Genomic DNA, 18,677 nt, shown 5'->3' with positions numbered 1-18,677 from the left:
CTCTTTTCAGCCAATCGGGAAACGGGTCTCACAACCCGCTTCCTGATTGGCCGGGAGGAGAATCAGTGCTCTGCGCCCTGAGCCCACCCTTTTTTGAAGCCTATTAGAGCCTCTGGCTCTAATCATGTGCTTCAATAAAAATACACCCCCCAATTGGAATCCATGGTTCGGCGCCCTGTATGTAGGTCAGGGGGCCGGACGCATGGATAGGGGGGGGGCGGTGCCCATGCGCCCCTAATGAATGGGCCGCCACTGCTGAAGAGGTTACCAAACTTTTCTCAAATGCCCACCAACCAATTGTCCCCTAGATCCTGTTCCCTCACACTTACTTCAGCCACCCTCTTATTCTTTCCTATGCTCCCTCACTCACATCTTCAATCTCTCCCTCTTTACTGGCACCTTTCCTTCCCCTCTAAAGCATGCACAGATCACTCCAATACTTTAAAAGCCCTCACTGGACCCACCAAACTGAATAACTTAACACCCATCTCATTGCTCCCATTCACCTCTAAACCTCTAGAATGCTTAGTCTATAACCGTCTTAGCTCCTACCTCAGTGACAACAACCTTCTTGAACCCTTACAGTCTGGCTTTCGCTCACGGCACTCCACAGAAACTGCCTTACTAAAACCCACCAACGATTTACTAACTGCTAAAACCAATGGCAACTACTCCATACTCCTACTACTTGACCTCTCTGCGGCCTTTGATACTGTTGACCACAAGCTCCTCAATAAATGCTGTTCTCTTGGCCTCCAAGATTCTGCTCTATCCTGGTTCTACCTATCACATCGCTCCTTCAGTGTTACCTACAACTCTGGAAAAGGTGCATCCGAGCTACTACCGCCTGTGCAATGCCTGGGGAGCCTCAAGAACACAGCACTCAGCCTGTGAAGTCTTTGTAAACCTCCATATAGTCCATGCAAAAAGGGAGAAAGGCTGGTGCCATTGAAGTCGGCTAAAACATTGTTTTATTATTGCATGCAAACAACAGTCAGAAAGAAAACCAACGCGTTTCAGCCATCAGGCCTTAATCACGGCTCATGAGGCATGATTAATGCCTGTTGGCCGAAATGCGTTGGCTTTCTTTTTGACTGTTGTTCACATGCAATAGTAAAACAATGTTTTAGACGACTTCCATGGCACCAACCTTTCTCCTTTTTTACCTACAACTCTGTCTCCTCCTATTTCTGCGGGGTCCCCCAAAGCTCTGTTCTTGGACCCCTTCTTTTCTCTAGTTACACCTTCTCCCTTGGTCACTTGATAACCTCACATGGCTACCAATACAATCTATAAGCCAATGACACCCAAATCTATCTGTCTACTCCTCACCTCACTCCTTCAGTCTCCTCTCACATTACTTACTAACTGACAAATCAGCATGGATGTCGCACCCCTTCCTAAAAAAAAAATCTCTCTAAAACTGAGCAGATAATATTCCCCTGCTTGTGACCTCCTCCATGACTTTTCCATCAAAATCAATATTGCAACCATCAATCCCTTCCGTCACACCAGGGTACTATGTGTAATCCTAGACTCTGACCTGTCCTTTCAGCCCTAAATCCAATCGTTGTCAAAAGCTTTTAGACTTCACCTCCGTAACATCTCTAAAATACGCCCCTTTTTAACCAATAAAACCACCAAGATCCTCATTTACTCCCTTATAATCTTTCGCCTTGACTATTGCTACTCCCTCCTCATTGGCCTACCTCTTCGCAAGCTATCCCTTCTTCAATCCCTACACTGTCATATGATCACCCAAATTCAATTCAAAATACTAATGTAGCGCTGGTAGATTTGAAATCTACCGCATGTTAGGTAAATTTAGTAACTTGTTCGTTAAATAGGTTAAGTTTGCCTCTGTTCCAGCTTGGCTGACCTTGCGTGTGTTTCCACGCTGACCGGTGTGTGTCGCTGTTATCAGTGGTTAGTGTTGGAAAGGCAATGTGTCGAAGCGTATGGATGCTCTTCTGTCCCGGAGACAACTCGGTGGAGGTGGTCCTCCTAGTTGCATTCTGGGCGAGGGTATTTATGGGACAGACGCCATTTTGTGGGGTTCGTTTTACAGCCACCTGCTGGCCCTCCTGGCCGACAGGTATGCGTTAGAGAGCTATCTCGTGGTCCTCCGTTCCGGAGGCCCACGTCGCTGCGGTGCAGGGGTGGGCCCAGAAGCTTGTCTGGGGCCTACCACAGCGGCCGAGGAATGGTCCTGAGCTGTCTATCCCGTGTGAAGAAGCTGGACAACCGAGAAGATCCCAGGGGAGGACCCGTCATGGAAGGATCATGCAGAGTGCTGGTCTGGAGAGGGGCCTTGTGACTCAGTTGGAGGACGTATCCGAAAGTAACTATACAACATAGTGTTGCCGGGTTGGCTTAAAGGTTCAGGCACTGTGACTGGTGTTCATTGCAGAAAAACCCAATACATCCTAAGGCAGAGGATCGTACTGGTTTGTCCCAAACAAGTCTGTGGCAGAGACTTTTGTTCGTGCTACGTACTGGCTGCTAGGCAAGTGAGAGAGGCCTATCCAGGCGAGCAAGGAGTGTGTCCCACGAGGGGAGCGCATCCTATTGTAATATCCAAATTCTACCAGGACATTTGTCAAAGACCCTACAAGAAGATATTTGAGTTTCTTCTGCAGTTTCCTTTGCGCCTCTTTCCTGCTACTTCCTAAGTAAATTGTTTAATAAAGCATTGAAAACGTACTCAAGTGTTGGTGCGTGTATCGTCCAGAGGTAAACTCAATGGAACCCTAGACCCGGTGCCGGTGAAACAGAGGGAAGGAGAGTGAAGGTAACAGACCCGCTTAAATTAGCAGCTCCACCGAGAGTTAGTGCTACACTAACAATATACAAACCTATTCACAACTCTACCCCCCGAGCTACATCACCAATCTTGTCTCCAAATACAGTTGTGCTCAAAAGTTTGCATACCCTGGCAGAAATTGTGAAATTTTGGCATTAATATTGAAAATATGACTGATCATGCCAAAAAACTGTCTTTTATTTAGGGATAGCAATCACATGAAGCCATTTATTATCACATTGTTTTTTGGATCCTTTTTAAATCATAATGATAACAGAAATCACCCAAATGGCCCTGATAAAAAGTTTACTTACCCTGGAATGTTTGGCCAGACAGGGAAGGTAGCACACACATGTTAAAATGGCAATTAAAGGTTAATTCCCCACATTTGTGGCTTTTTAAATTACAATTAGTGTCTGTGCATAAACAGTCAATGAGTTTGTTAGCTCTCACATGGATGCGCTAAGTAGGCTAGACACTGAGCTATGAGAAGGTGGAAAAGAACCGTCAAAAGACCTGCATAACAAGGTAATAAAACTTTACAAAGATGGAAAAGGATATAAAAAGATATCCAAAACCTTGAATATGCCTCAGTACTGTTCAATCACTTAATAAGAAGTGTTAAATTTGGGGATCTCTTGATACCAAGCCAAACTCAGGTAGATCAAGATACAAAAAATCCCTATAAGTGTATATTAATTGGTTTGTGTGAAAGTTATAGCGTCTAGCAAGACGCTATAGCAAGGTCCATAAATACATGGATGAGCGAGTTTGGGGTGGAGGAACATGACTGTCCTGCACAGAGTCCTGACCTCAACCCGATAGAACACTTTTGGGATGAATTAGAGTGCAGACTGCAAGCCAGACCTACCAACATCAGTGCCTGACTTCACAAATGCGCTTCTGGAAGAATGGTCAAACATTCCCATAGACACACTCCTAAACCTTGTGGACAGCCTTCCCAGAAGAGTTGAAGCTGCTATAACTGCAAAGGGTGGGTCAACTCAATATTGAACCCAACGGAATAAGACTGGGATGCCATTAAAGTTCATGTGTGTGTAAAGGCAGGTGTCCCAATACTTTTAGTAATATTGTGTATCTTTGGGGGTTTCAACTAATCTTCAGGCCCAAAATGCACACTTTTTTTTTTTTTTTTAAAGTTTTTTTTATTGCTTTTTAACATAACAAATAAACACAAGACCCAGTGGGCCACACACAAAAAGAGCTATTTACATTTCTTCAGCATTGACTCTCTCCCCCTCCTTCCAGACCCTCACTCAGTGACAGGATCAGAATAATGATAATAAGGCCACCTTTCCCCAATAACAATCAATAATACATTTCAATATGTCAAATAGTTACATACAGGCTGAATCCCACAGCAGGTGCATTCCATTATGTGACACTCAATCCGCCACCGTAGTTTCACTATTCATCCAACTGCCCCACACTTTATCAAATTTCTGCGGTATGCCCCTGCTAATATATGTAGCCTTGTAGAAAGGTGCGGCTCTATTTACCACACCCTTCCACGCTGATACAGATGGAGGATTGGGCTTTTTCCATGATAACACTATCATTTTCCTAGCGTAATAGATTAGTATCGTCAGTAAGGTACGCGTTACTCTCTTTGGGGCTAGATTGTCTACCAAACTCAAAAGGCACACCTCTATCGTGGGCTGTATAGTAATGGCGGTTACTTCCGCTATACATTCTGTGACCCCCTTCCAAAAAGCTTGGATGCTGGAGCAATTCCAAAAGAAATGCATGAAATCTGCAGTGGGGGAACTGCACCACTAGTAACTAGGTGACTGGGTAGGGAACATCTTAGCAAATCTAGCTGGAGTAAGAGAGATACGATGTAGGAGTTTAAATTGGATGAGTTGGTCCCTAGCAGAGACCAATCTAGCAAAATTAATGTCCCATATATCATCCCAGTCGTCCCCATCCATTTGGGGGAACACCTCTCCCCACACCGCCCTACACTTTGCAAGGAGGTCTCCTCCCTCACCGAACATTTGTTTATATATTGTAGACAGGGCCTTGTCCAAAGTGTCCTCCCTCAGCAGAGACTCCAAATCACTCATTTTCATGGTAATACCAATGTCTCCAAATTGGGCATTGTATGCATGTCTGAGCTGAAGATAATGGAACAAGTGAGTGTTGGGAAGATTAAACTTAGTTTTCAGGGTGTCAAACTGCAGAAGTTTCCCACCACCCACTATGTCTTTCAGCGTCTTAATACCAAATTTAGTCCAGATAATTGGATCAGGGTACTCACAGAAGTGTATTCATTTAGGATTCTTCCAAAGTGGGGTGTGAGGAGAAATCTCAGAAGTGCTACCCATCTTGGTCACTGCTACCCATGCCCTACTGGTTGCACGCATGGATATCGTGAGCCTATATGGAGCCCCGAAACGGGAGGTGTGCCAGCGCCTCATACGAACCAACAACAGCCGCCTCTAGTGTATTGGCAGTGTCATCCTCAGGTAGAATAAACCACCTGTGAACGAATACCAGCTGACCCGCTAGGAAATATCTGTGAAAGTCCGGGACCGCCAGGCCCCCTTGTTTCCACGCCAGTTGTAACACCCGGAGTTTAATTCGGGGGTGTCGCCCCTGCCACAGGAAATTCGTTATAAGTTGATCTATTCTTTTGAATATATATCTCGGTATCCAAACAGGAGAATTCCGAAATATATATAAAAACAGAGGTAGAAATTTCATTTTTACTAAATTCACCTATGAGTGTCAGAGGTAGATTCTGCCACACCTGCAATCTGGATTTTAGTTTAGTTAAAAGTAGATCGACATTCAAAGCAATAAAATCTGATACAGAGTTGGAGATATGTAACCCCAGATATTTGATCGCCTCTACCTTCTACAAGGGACAATTTACAGGAATCTCACATCTGGGGGATGGTATCTTGAGTGAGAGAATCTGGGATTTTCCCCAGTTGACTTTCAGACCCGAAAAATGAGCAAAGGAATTAAGAATGTCTAAAGCTGCCGACAGGGAATTCTTGGAGTCTCGCACAAAAAGAACCATATCGTCTGCATATAGTGCCGCTTTTTCGGTCAAGCTACCCACCGTTATCCCCTGTACCTCCTCAGAGGCTCGCAAGGCCGCAGCCAAGTGTTCAATCATAATAGAGAAAAGACCCGGACATAAAGGGCATCCTTGGCGAGTGCCCCTACGCACTGGAAAAAATTCTGATAACATATTGTTTAGCTTTATGGCTGCTGTGGGACAATGATATAGAATGTCAATCCACTTCCGGAACTGAAGACCGAACACCTCAAGTACCACCCTCATGTAATTCCAGTTTACTGAATCAAAGGCCTTCTCTAAATTGAGAAAGACCAGCATCCCACCGCTAGAAGTATCCGGGCCCAACTGAGTGTGGGTGAAGACCCTGCGCAGATTAATATCCGTAGCCTTTTTTGGCATAAAACCTGTTTAGTCGGGTGAAGTAACATGCTGTAGGACCAACATAAGTCTAGTAGCTCAAAATGCACACTTTAACATGTGTGCAAAACAATATGGGATTTTTGGCTGGCCTGTAACATCAATTTCTTGGATTACATCAAGAAAGTGGTTTAACCTTAAACTGCGTAGAGGGTTCTTTACTGTAATGCCCCGTACACACGGTCGGACATTCCGACAACAAAATCCTAGGATTTTTTCCGACGGATGTTGGCTCAAACTTGTCTTGCATACACGCGGTCACACAAAGTTGTCGGAAAATCCGATCATTCTGAACGCGGTGACGTAAGACACGTACGTCTGGACTATAAACGGGGCAGTAGCCAATAGCTTTCATCTCTTTATTTATTCTGAGCATGCGTGGCACTTTGTGCGTCGGATTTGTGTACACACGATCGGAAATTCCGACAACGGATTTTGTTGTCGGAAAATTTTATAGCCTGCTCTCAAACTTTGTGTGTCGGAAAATCTGATGGAAAATGTGTGATGGAGCCTACACACGGTCAGAATTTCCGACAACAAGGTCCTATCACACATTTTCTGTCGGAAAATCCGACCGTGTGTACGGGGCATTAGAGTGGTTAGGATGTGGAATTCTCTTTCACAGGCGGTGGTTTCAGCGGGAAACATCAATAATTTCTAAAAAACTATTAGATAAGCACCTGAACAACCGCAACATACAGGGATATACAATGTAATATTGACATATATTCACACACATAGATTGGACTTGATGGACTTGTGTCTTTTTTCAACCTCGCCAACTATGTAACTATAACACAGAGATCCAGTAGCGGCCAGTGTAAACAGTTTTTTTGGGGGCGGCAAACAGTATGCAGGGGACTTCCTGTCTTTTTTTGCCAGTATGATTTTGGCTATTTATATGAAACCATGCTTGACGGAAGAAATTAAGAGATCTATTTATAACAAATTGTTGGACAACTGTAACAAGAACTTGCCAAGCTGTGACTAATTCTGTCCGTATTTAAATGAACACAGTGATTACTATGATCGTCAGCTCCATCTATAATCCAAAATTAATACTGCAGTGCCATATTATTGCCACTAGATTGTGCTAATAATTATAGGAAATCACTGTATAAAATAAAATACAGCCAATACTTATCGCGGCTGGGTGAAATGGTGTCACATTTATTCAAATCATTTTTTAAACACAGACTTCTAATTGTTTGTGAAAGCTTACACCACAAAATGTACTCAGCCAATGAAAGGTAATGACTCCATTTTTATTTTTCTACTGCTATCAATGGCCAACACGGGACAACACTTCATCCATGTCTTTGGTGATCTCTGATCTCCTTATGAACTGTTTCTTACATGATGAAGATCAGCCATGGAGTATATCTGAGGTGTATATCAGGTTGTGCTTCTTCCCCACATGAGAGCTGTGATGTCCAGCAACATTCATATAGAAGACATTTCCCGCACTCAAGGCACTAATACACCTCGAGGGTTGTGTGGGATCCCTGATGTACAGGAGGACAGGACTTCAGTGAGGAACAATTCCCTTACTCAGGACAGGAATATGGCTTCTCCCCTGTGTGAGTTTTCTGATGTCTGTAAAGATTGGACTTGTCTGAAAAACCTTTCCCACACTCAGGACAGGAATATGGCTTCTCCCCCGTGTGAGTTCTCTGATGTCTGTAAAGATTGGACTTGTCTGAAAAACCTTTCCCACACTCAGGACAGGAATACGGCTTCTTCTCTGTGTGCAAGCTTTGATGTCTGCAAAGATGTGACTTCTGTGTAAAAAATCTCCTGCATGCTGGGCAAGAGTATGGTTTTTCCCCCGTGTGAGATCTCTGATGTGTGACAAGATCTGATTTTTGAACAAAACATTTCCCGCACTCAGAACAGGAATATGGCTTCTCACCAGTGTGCAATCTCTGATGTCTGTAAAGAGAGTACTTGTCTGAAAACCAATTCCCACACTCAGAACAGTTATGTGGCTTTCCCCGCTTGTGAGACCTTTGATGTTTGACAGGTTGGGAATTTTGTACAAAATATTTCCTGCACTCAAAACAGGAATACAGCTTCTCGCTTGTGTTCAATCTCTGAATAGAAAGATCAGAATTCCTTGAAAAACATTTCCCACACTCAGGACAGGGATGTGGATTTTCCCCCGCGTGAGATCTCTGATGTCTGTAAAGATTGGACATGTGTGAAAAATATTTCCCGCACTCAGCACAGGAATACGGCTTTTCCCCCGTGTGAGATCTCTGATGTTTCTGAAGTTGTGATTTTTCTGGAAAACATTTCCCGCACTCCGGACAGGAATACGGCTTCTCACCTGTGTGCAATCTTTGATGTTTGTTAAGGCTGGACTTCACTGAAAAACATTTCCCGCACTCAGGACAAAAATACGGCTTCTCCCCAGTGTGAGATCGCATATGCAAATTTAGTTGGGATATAAAATGGAAACACTTCCCGCACTCAGTACAGGAAAACCTCTTCTCTGTTGGAAGGACAGCACCGTCCCTCACAGTCTGAGGTTCCTCAGGATAAGAGGAATACGATGGTCCATCTACACTGTGTGGTGCCGGATGGACATTTGAGGTAGTCGGGTTTTCTCCTGGACTATACTGTGTGATGTCCTCATCTTCTACTTTACAGTCTGGAGACAAAGTGAGACAATCCTCTGAGGTTTTCCTCATCTCCCGTCCATCTACTAAAATAGAAATAAAAAGATTATTACTAGACATGAGCAGATTGGTTCCCCTAAACCAGGACTCCGCCCACATCAGGCAGCTTTGTCTCTGAGGATCTTACAATTCCCCCTCAAGGTAACTAGTAAATGGGTCCTCTGATCTCCTACCAGTTCATTTCTTTATTCATGGACCTTAGTCAGAGAGTGAGGAAACAACGAGAACTGTCTTTTATAGGAGTGACAGTGATGAGGGGATTATAGGATGAGTGTCCCCACCCCCTCTATCACTCATTGCCATCTTCCCAACACAAGAGAGTGTGAGGATGGCGGATAAGAACCAAGATGAAGACTGGACTGATCCTGAAGACCACCATCATTGGGTTATTGACTCCTCCCTCATTATCACTTTCTGTTCCAGAAGTTTGAGGATGGTATCACCAGTGGCAGCTGGTGAAGTTTTAGGGTGGGGGGGTGCCAGACCCCGCCCTTCATTTTTGACCACTCCCACTTCCCATAAGCCCCACCCCTCATAGAATCCACCCACTCTGTCCCCTGTATTCCACTTGCTTCCCACCCATACTGTCGGTAGTATACAGCTCAGCATCACAGATACGGTATATAGCTCAGCACCACAGATACAGTATATAGATCAGTACCACAGATATGGTATATAGATCAGCACCACAGATACAGAATACAGATCAGCACCACAGATATGGTATATAGATCAGCACCACAGATAGTATATAGATCAGCACCACAGATATGGTATACAGATCAGCATCACAGATACGGTATATAGATCAGCACCACAGATAGTATATAGATCAGCACCACAGATATGGTATACAGATCAGCATCACAGATACGGTATATAGATCAGCACCACAGATAGTATATAGATCAGCACCACAGATATGGTATACAGATCAGCACCACAGATACGGTATGTAGATCAGCATCACAGATACAGTATATAGATTGTTTAGGGTGGAGAGGCAGGGAGGGGGGTTTGTTTAGGGTGGAGAGGCAGGGAGGGGGGTTATTGTTTAGGGTGGAGAGGCAGGGAGGGGGCAGGGGCGGGCTGAGCCGGGGGGCAGGGATGCAATTTCCCCCCAGGCCGCTCTGATTCCCCGTAAAAAGGCCGATGCGCCGCCAGCTGGGAACTGAGCATGTGCAGTTGGCCGAGTGTTACTGCTCGGGTGACTGCGGAGGGAGGCTGGCAGGGCTGGATAACAGCCCAGAAGTGTGCAGGAACGTTTGTGCTGTGAGCGGACATCTGTCCTGTCACAGTGCTGTTCCCTGCTTCTGAGCTGACAGTCTGTGTCCATTCAGAGCACAGCCGAATGGAAGAGGGTGGATCCTCTCTGCCTCCCCCAGCAAACGCAGCAAAAGCGCACAACTTAAAAGAATCCTATGGGACTGCGGCTAAGGAAAACGGTGTACATAAGCACTGCGGCCAAACTGCAGCACACTAGTGTGCGCCCAAAGGCTTGTACATACTTGTAGCAGGCACTGCCACTCCACTGAAAAGTGATCAATGCTCAGGTCACTTTTGCTCATGCTCAGCGGCTCCAACCAGAGCTGTCAGTTTTTTTTGTTCAACTCGCTGGATTGAGCAAAAAAAAAAAAAACTAGTGGTATGTACAAGGCTTTACTATGTCGATAAAGGAATCAAGCAATTTTCTTGAGGAGTGGTCTCTCTGTGCGGACAATTTGGAGCGATGTCTCTCTCTGTCAGTGGTGGCTGGTGCTCAAAATGTTTTTTTTTGGGGGGGGGTGTAAACTAAACAATTCTGAAAAAAAACCCATCAATTGCAGCCTCACTCTGCCGTTAAATGCAGCCACTGTGCAATCCATTGCAGCCTCACTGTGCCCATCAATTGCAGCCACTGTGCCCCATCAAATGCAGCCACTGTGCCCATCAAATGCAACCACACTGTGCCCATCAAATGCAGCCTCACTGTGCCCATCAAATGCAGCCTCACTGTGCCCCATCAAATGCAGTCTCACTGTGCCCCATCAAATGCAGTCTCACTGTGCCCCATCAATTGCAGCCACTGTGCCCCATCAAATGCAGCCACACTGTGCCCATCAAATGCAACCACACTGTGCCCATCAAATGCAGTCTCACTGTGCCCCATCAAATGCAGCCTCACAGTGCCCCATCAAATGCAGCCTCACTGTGCCCATCAAATGCAGCCTCACTGTGCCCATCAAATGCAGCCTCACTGTGCCCCATCAAATGCAGCCTCACTGTGCCCCATCAAATGCAGCCTCACTGTGCCCCATCAAATGCAGTCTCACTGTGCCCCATCAAATGCAGCCTCACAGTGCCCCATCAAATGCAGCCTCACTGTGCCCATCAAATGCAGCCTCACTGTGCCCATCAAATGTAGCCTCACTGTGCCCCATCAAATGCAGCCTCACTGTGCCCCATCAAATGCAGCCTCACTGTGCCCCATCAAATGCAGCCTCACTGTGCCCATCAAATGCAACCTCACTGTGCCCATCAAAAGCAGTCTCACTGTGCCCCATCAAATGCAGCCTCACAGTGCCCCATCAAATGCAGCCTCACAGTGCCCCATCAAATGCAGCCTCACTGTGCCCATCAAATGCAGCTCACTGTGCCCATCACATGCAGCCTCACTGTGCCCCATCAAATGCAGCCACACTGTGCCCATCAAATGCAACCTCACTGTGCCCATCAAAAGCAGTCTCACTGTGCCCCATCAAATGCAGCCTCACAGTGCCCCATCAAATGCAGCCTCACAGTGCCCCATCAAATGCAGCCTCACTGTGCCCATCAAATGCAGCTCACTGTGCCCATCAAATGCAGCCTCACTGTGCCCCATCAAATGCAGCCTCACTGTGCCCCATCAAATGCAGCCTCACCGTGCCCCATCAAATGCAGCCTCACCGTGCCCCATCAAATGCAGCCTCACCGTGCCCCATCAAATGCAGCCTCACCGTGCCCCATCAAATGCAGCCTCACCGTGCCCCATCAAATGCAGCCTCACCGTGCCCCATCAAATGCAGCCTCACTGTGCCCCATCAAATGCAGCCTCACTGTGCCCCATCAAATGCAGCCTCACTGTGCCCCATCAAATGCAGCCTCACTGTGCCCCATCAAATGCAGTCTCACTGTGCCCCATCAAATGCAGCCTCACTGTGCCCATCAAATGCAGTCTCACTGTGCCCCATCAAATGCAGCCTCACTGTGCCCCATCAAATGCAGCCTCACTGTGCCCATCAAATGCAGCCTCACTGTGCCCATCAAATGCAGCCTCACTGTGCCCCATCAAATGCAGTCTCACTGTGCCCCATCAAATGCAGTCTCACTGTGCCCCATCAAATGCAGTCTCACTGTGCCCCATCAAATGCAGTCTCACTGTGCCCCATCAAATGCAGCCTCACTGTGCCCATCAAATGCAGCCACACTGTGCCCATCAAATGCAGCCTCACTGTGCCCATCAAATGTAGCCTCACTGTGCCCCATCAAATGCAGCCTCACTGTGCCCCATCAAATGCAGCCTCACTGTGCCCATCAAATGCAGCCTCACTGTGCCCATCAAATGCAGCCTCACTGTGCCCCATCAAATGCAGGGAATGTTACCCCCCCAATCGGCATTTAACCAGCACCCCACCTCGCCCACTGTCTGACCGGCACTTACCCCATCTTGGTTCCGGGGCAGGCAGCGAGTGACGGCGGGGAGCTGTGGGACAGGCAGCGGCTCCTGTGTTCTCTATGCTTCCTCCATGCTTTTCCTCCTGCTAGACATCCAATAGGAGCGCCTGTCCTTTTAACCAATCAGGTGACGGGTATCAGACCCGCTCTTCCTGATTGGCAGAGAGGCAGTTCAGTGTTAGAAAAGCAAATATTCATTTGCTTTTCTAACACACCTGGGTGAGCTCTGAGCGCAATGCTCTGCGCTCCGAGTCCACCCTATTTTGAAGCCTATTAGAGCCTATGGTCAAGCTGCCTGAGGTGAGGTTGGGAGCAGTGAATGAATTAGAACATATGTGTGTCATGGGAGCATGAGCCGGCAGCAGAGGAGGAGATCACATCTAGAGGTCGACCGATATATCGGCCGGCCGATATATCGGCCGATATTTGGTGTTTTTTACTTAATCGGCATCGGCCGATTGTGCTGATAAAAAAGCCGATATAGCTTCAGCGCGACTTGCAAAAGACTTCTGTAATAGAAGTCAGTGTAAGTTGTCTGTGTGAAGCGACTTCTCCCCCTCTCTGGGCAGCCTGCCAAATCTGATAAAAAGAACCTGAAGGATACAATGTTTACACTTATGAATGAACTAAATTCCGTGTGTAGAAGTTCTCAGTTTAACCATTTAAAGACTAAATCTTTTCTGACATTTGTTGCTTACAAGTAAAAATCCAGTATTTTCTGCTAGAAAATCACTTGGAACCCCCAAACATTATATATATTTTTTTTAGCAGAGACCCTAGGGAATAAAATAGCGGTTGTTGCAATATTTTATGTCACACGGTATTTGCGCAGCGGTCTTTCAAATGTAATTTAAAAAAAAAAAATACACTAATAAATTTAAAAAAAAAACTAAGCAGTAAAGTTAGCCCATTTTTTTTCATCCAGAAGTTTTGATTACCTGTTTTTGTGTATTTAATATTTAAGAGAGGTTTTTTTTATATTTTTTTTATCTAAATTCTACATACAAGTGAACTGATTGGAGGTTTGTTTTGTTTAATAAATGTTTAAATGTAAAAAAATTTCCGTATCACTGAAGGTTGCTTTCACACTGGAGCGGGCATGCATTGACGGTAAAAGACTGCTAGTTTTAGCGGCTCTTTACCGTCATTTTAGCGGCGCTATTCGGCTGCTAGCAGGTCGCTTATAACCCAGCTAGCGGCCGAGGAAGGGGTTAAACGCACCCCTGAAGCGCTGCTGCCGAAACGCTTTGCAGGCGATTCGACAGCGGTGCGCATTAATTTCAATGGGCAGGAGTGGTGGTATACACCGCTCCAAAGATGCTGCTTGCAGGACTTTTTTTAATATCCTGCCAGCACATCGCCTCAGTGTGAAAGCACTCGGGCTTTCACACTGAGACTGCAGGGGAGCCGTTTGACAGGCACTTTACAGGTGCTATTTTTAGCCCAAAAGCGCCTGAAAAACGCCCCATTGTGAAAGGGGTCTAACTGTTAGATTTTATGAGATGAAGGTAAAAAAAAAAAAAAAATCGGCCTAATATATCGGCCCAAAAAAATCGGCATCACATATCGGCCATCGGCCACCGCGATTTCTAAATATCGGCATCGGCATCGGCCAGAGAAAAACCCATATCGGTCGACCTCTAATCACATCCTTAAATCTCAGCCAGGGTTTTTCCTGGGACTTGTAGTCCTTTACTTTTGGGGATGTGACACCCCAAAAGTGAAGGACTAAAGGTCCCAGTATGAACCCCTCAGAGCTCAGGATGTGTCACACACCCCTGCCTCCCCAACTAGTGAAGGACTACAGGTCCCCCTGTCCCAGCTTAAATCCCTCAGAGCTAAGTATGTGTCACCCCCCCATTAGTGAAGGGCTACAGGGCACAGCATGAACCCGTGGGATCTAAGGGGACACATCCTTAGATCTCAGGGGTTAACGCTGGGACTTGTAGTTCGTCATTAGTTGTGGTGGTGGGGGGGTCAGGTCCTCAGCTCTGAGGGATTCATACAGGGACTTGCTTGCAGTTTAGTTCCTGGAGGCCATGGTAGTACAAGTCCCCTACAGACCCTGGAGGGCCACATTGTCCTCCCTGCCCCCCCCCCACCTTTGTGATCATGAAAAACCTTAGAGACTGTTTTCCCGATCCATCACTTTGCCACCACCAGTTCTATGGGCCATTTGACTAGACTTGCCCCCCAGGCCTAAGGCTGCCAGCCCTCCCCTGGGATGGGTGGAGAGGCAGGGAGGGGGTTATTGTTTAGGGTGGAGAGGCAGGGAGGGGGGGTATTGTTTTGGGGTGGAGGAAGGGAGGGGGGTTATTGTTTAGGGCGGAGAGGCAGGGAGGGGGGTTATTGTTTAGGGCGGAGAGGCAGGGAGGGGGGTTATTGTTTAGGGCGGAGAGGCAGTGAGGGGGGTTATTGTTTGGGGTGGAGAGGCAGGGAGGGGGGTTATTGTTTAGGGCGGAGAGGCAGGGAGGGGGGTTATTGTTTAGGGTGGAGAGGCAGGGAGGGGGGTTATTGTTTGGGGTGGAGAGGCAGGGAGGGGAGTTATTGTTTAGGGCGGAGAGGCAGGGAGGGGGGTTATTGTTTAGGGCGGAGAGGCAGGGAGGGGGGTTATTGTTTAGGGTGGAGAGGCAGGGAGGGGGGTTATTGTTTTGGGGTGGAGGAAGGGATGGGGGTTATTGTTTAGGGTGGAGAGGCAGGGAGGGGGGTTATTGTTTAGGGCGGAGAGGCAGGGAGGGGGGTTATTGTTTAGGGTGGAGAGGCAGGGAGGGGGGTTATTGTTTGGGGTGGAGAGGCAGGGAGGGGAGTTATTGTTTAGGGCGGAGAGGCAGGGAGGGGGGTTATTGTTTAGGGCGGAGAGGCAGGGAGGGGGGTTATTGTTTAGGGTGGAGAGGCAGGGAGGGGGGTTATTGTTTTGGGGTGGAGGAAGGGATGGGGGTTATTGTTTAGGGTGGAGGGGCAGGGAGGGGGGTTATTGTTTAGGGTGGAGAGGCAGGGAGGGGGGTTATTGTTTAGGGCGGAGAGGAAGGGAGGGGGGTTATTGTTTAGGGTGGAGAGGCAGGGAGGGGGGTTATTGTTTGGGGTGGAGAGGCAGGGAGGGGAGTTATTGTTTAGGGCGGAGAGGCAGGGAGGGGGGTTATTGTTTAGGGCGGAGAGGCAGGGAGGGGGGTTATTGTTTAGGGTGGAGAGGCAGGGAGGGGGGTTATTGTTTTGGGGTGGAGGAAGGGATGGGGGTTATTGTTTAGGGTGGAGGGGCAGGGAGGGGGTTATTGTTTAGGGTGGAGAGGCAGGGAGGGGGGTTATTGTTTAGGGCGGAGAGGCAGGGAGGGGGGTTATTGTTTAGGGTGGAGAGGCAGGGAGGGGGGTTATTGTTTTGGGGTGGAGGAAGGGATGGGGGTTATTGTTTAGGGTGGAGGGGCAGGGAGGGGGGTTATTGTTTAGGGTGGAGAGGCAGGGAGGGGGGTTATTGTTTAGGGCGGAGAGGAAGGGAGGGGGGTTATTGTTTAGGGTGGAGAGGCAGGGAGGGGGGTTATTGTTTAGGGTGGAGAGGCAGGGAGGGGGTTATTGTTTAGGGCGGAGAGGCAGGGAGGGGGGTTATTGTTTAGGGTAGAGAGGCGGGGGGGGGGCTTTTAGGGTGGAGAGGCAGGGGAGGGGGTCTGTTTAGGGTGGAGAAGCAGGGAGGGGGTTATTGTTTAGGGTGGAGAGGCAGGGAGGGGGGTTATTGTTTAGGGTGGAGAGGCAGGGAGGGGGCCGTTTTAGGGTAGAGAGGCGGGGAGGGGGCTTTTAGGGTGGAGAGGCAGGGAGGAGGGATATTAATTAGGGTGGAGAGGCAGGGGGGGTCGTTTTAGGGTGGAGAGGCCGGGAGGGGGAGGGGGCCATTTTAAGATGCAGGAAAGGGGGAGGGGGTTGGTAACCCCACAGCTGCCAGTCACTGCCCACAACACTCAGCAGCCCCACCCTCCCCCCTCCATGAAGCTCTGCAGCAGCTGGGAAAAGTGAACAGAGGTGGGGGGAGGGAGCCAGGCTCACGGCAGGACACCCTACACACCGGGTGGAGCAGTCACTCTGTAGCCGCCCTGCAGAGGAGTCTGAGGACTCGGGGGATGGGGAAGCATGTTGCCGGGAGGGAGAGACATGCAAAAATCCTCTGCTATTCACAGTGAGAGAGAGATCACCTCCGATCCCCGCACTCAGTCACTCACCTTCTGCTCTGGTCCACTGCGCTCGGACTCAGCTCTGCACCCACCCGCTGCATCTGTGATCCGCTCCCCGCCTCACATTACAGGGTCCCGGGTTGCAGTAATAAAGTAGTCTCAGTGTCCGCACTCCACTCCGACTCCAGGGAAACTGGAAGTGACGCAGTAGTGCTGAAAAAGCACCGCCCAGTGGCCCTCCAGTCCCGGCAAATGAAAAAAAATGGACAAGAGCCAAGGACAAATCACTGGAGAGTGGGAGTGTGTGCGGGCACATGGCTTGCGCCCTGCAAATGCCCTAAACACGGGCAAATCAGCTTCCCAGCTTGCAATCAGCTGATTAAAAGCTGGGAGGCTTCCCATAGACTGCTGTGTGTCCGGCGCCTGGTCACTCATAAAGTGACTTGTATTTATTTTTTTATTTTTAATTTTTGCTAAAAGCTTGGGGGGGCGGCACCCGAGCGCCCCCTATGGACGGGTCCCAACTGGGTATCACGTTATTATTGTCATGTAAAAGTCTGTTCTGCAATCAAATCATCAGATATAAAATGTCCTGCTGGTAAAAAATGGGTGCAGCAAAAGGAAATACATATTTTTATACATAGCACTGGGGAGATGGTAGAGAGCAAAATTCAGGCTATATGTAATATGTACCATATTGTATAGGCTTAGTCCCACATAGTGTGAAATATACAGTATATCTTATGGCAAAAAACATATTTCTCCATTTACATGAAGTTCAGGTTAATATAACCCCCCACAGAGTCCCCCCCTTACATCAGAGTCTGCAGGGTTCCCTTTTACAGTGCAATGGGGAACTCTGCAGACCCTGATGTAAAAGGGGACACTGTGGACTCCGATGTAAAGAAGAAATTTGTGGAGTCTGATGTAAGGGGAAATGCTGAGACTCTGGTGTAAAGGGAAACTATGATGTAAGGGAATCTCTGGTCACCAGATTCCCCCTTACACACAAGTCCATAGAGATCACCTGTACATCAGAGTCCACAGAGTTCTCCTTTACATCAGAGTCCACATGGTTCCCCCTTACATTGTAAAGGGGGAAACTGCAGACCCTGATGTAAAGGGGAACGTATTTAGTGTTAATGACCCACCTGTGCTGATCTCTGTAGGAGTGTCCTCCTCTATAATTGTCCTCGTTATTTCATCCTCCTCCATAGACCGCTGATCATCCCTCACATACATCTCTTCTTCTTCTGCTTTAACCTCAAATTCTATATCGATTGGATCTCCACTCTAAATAAAGAAAATTAGAGTAACTATGATCTGTAAACTAAAATAAAAGCTCACATAAAAAAATCTACATATCATCTCTACAAGTCCATGTTTCTATATGCTCTTCCCCACCAACCTTGTAATGGTAAGGGATGGTGTGATCTTCCTGTGTGGAATCCCGGGAATACAGAGGACGGGGACATCTCTCTGGTGGGTTTCTGTAGCTGAATGACTCCACCATGGTGTCCTGGTACAGATCTTTGTGTTCTTTTAGAAACTCTGACTCCTCCGTCACCCCATCTTCATCATCCTCCTCTTTTATCTCTTCTTTACCCTCAACTTTAGAATCTCTCAGGTTTCCACTCTGAATATAGAATAAAAATGACATCAATGGTAACAATGCAGATAATGTACAGATCCTAATGATACTATCAGTGATTGTTCCTCATCTACCTGATGATGGTGAGGGATGGTGTGATCTTCCTGTGTGGAATCCCGGGAATACAGAGGACGGGGACATCTCCCTGGTGGGTTCCCATTACTGGATCCATCTGTAGGAAACACACACACTGACTGAATACATTGTTTCTATGTGTTTATCAGAT

The 18,677-nt window shown here is 47.5% G+C and overlaps 1 protein-coding gene across 2 annotated transcripts in view; it reads right to left on the bottom strand.

The window, feature by feature from the left end:
• The window catches only part of LOC141121593 (uncharacterized), a 243,927-nt gene that overhangs the window by 212,697 nt on the left and 12,553 nt on the right, over positions 1-18,677 (bottom strand). The window contains exons 5-8 of one of the 2 annotated variants that reach the window (XM_073611239.1): positions 18,526-18,623; positions 18,209-18,436; positions 17,952-18,093; positions 4,050-8,979 (exon numbers count right to left, since the gene is read on the bottom strand). The exons of the other annotated variant lie outside the window; for it this stretch is intronic. Of the exons in view, the coding sequence (XP_073467340.1) occupies positions 7,820-8,979; positions 17,952-18,093; positions 18,209-18,436; positions 18,526-18,623 (1,628 nt within the window). The 3' untranslated portion in view covers positions 4,050-7,819. Of the gene's footprint in view, positions 1-4,049; positions 8,980-17,951; positions 18,094-18,208; positions 18,437-18,525; positions 18,624-18,677 lie in introns of those variants that run through there. 2 annotated transcript variants of the gene reach the window in all.

The sequence above is a fragment of the Aquarana catesbeiana genome, unplaced genomic scaffold (assembly GCF_042186555.1).
Source record: "Aquarana catesbeiana isolate 2022-GZ unplaced genomic scaffold, ASM4218655v1 unanchor226, whole genome shotgun sequence".
Lineage (NCBI taxonomy): Eukaryota > Metazoa > Chordata > Amphibia > Anura > Ranidae > Aquarana > Aquarana catesbeiana.
The sequence above is the reverse complement of the archived record's forward strand: the minus strand, read 5'-3'. Positions and strand labels throughout refer to the sequence as shown.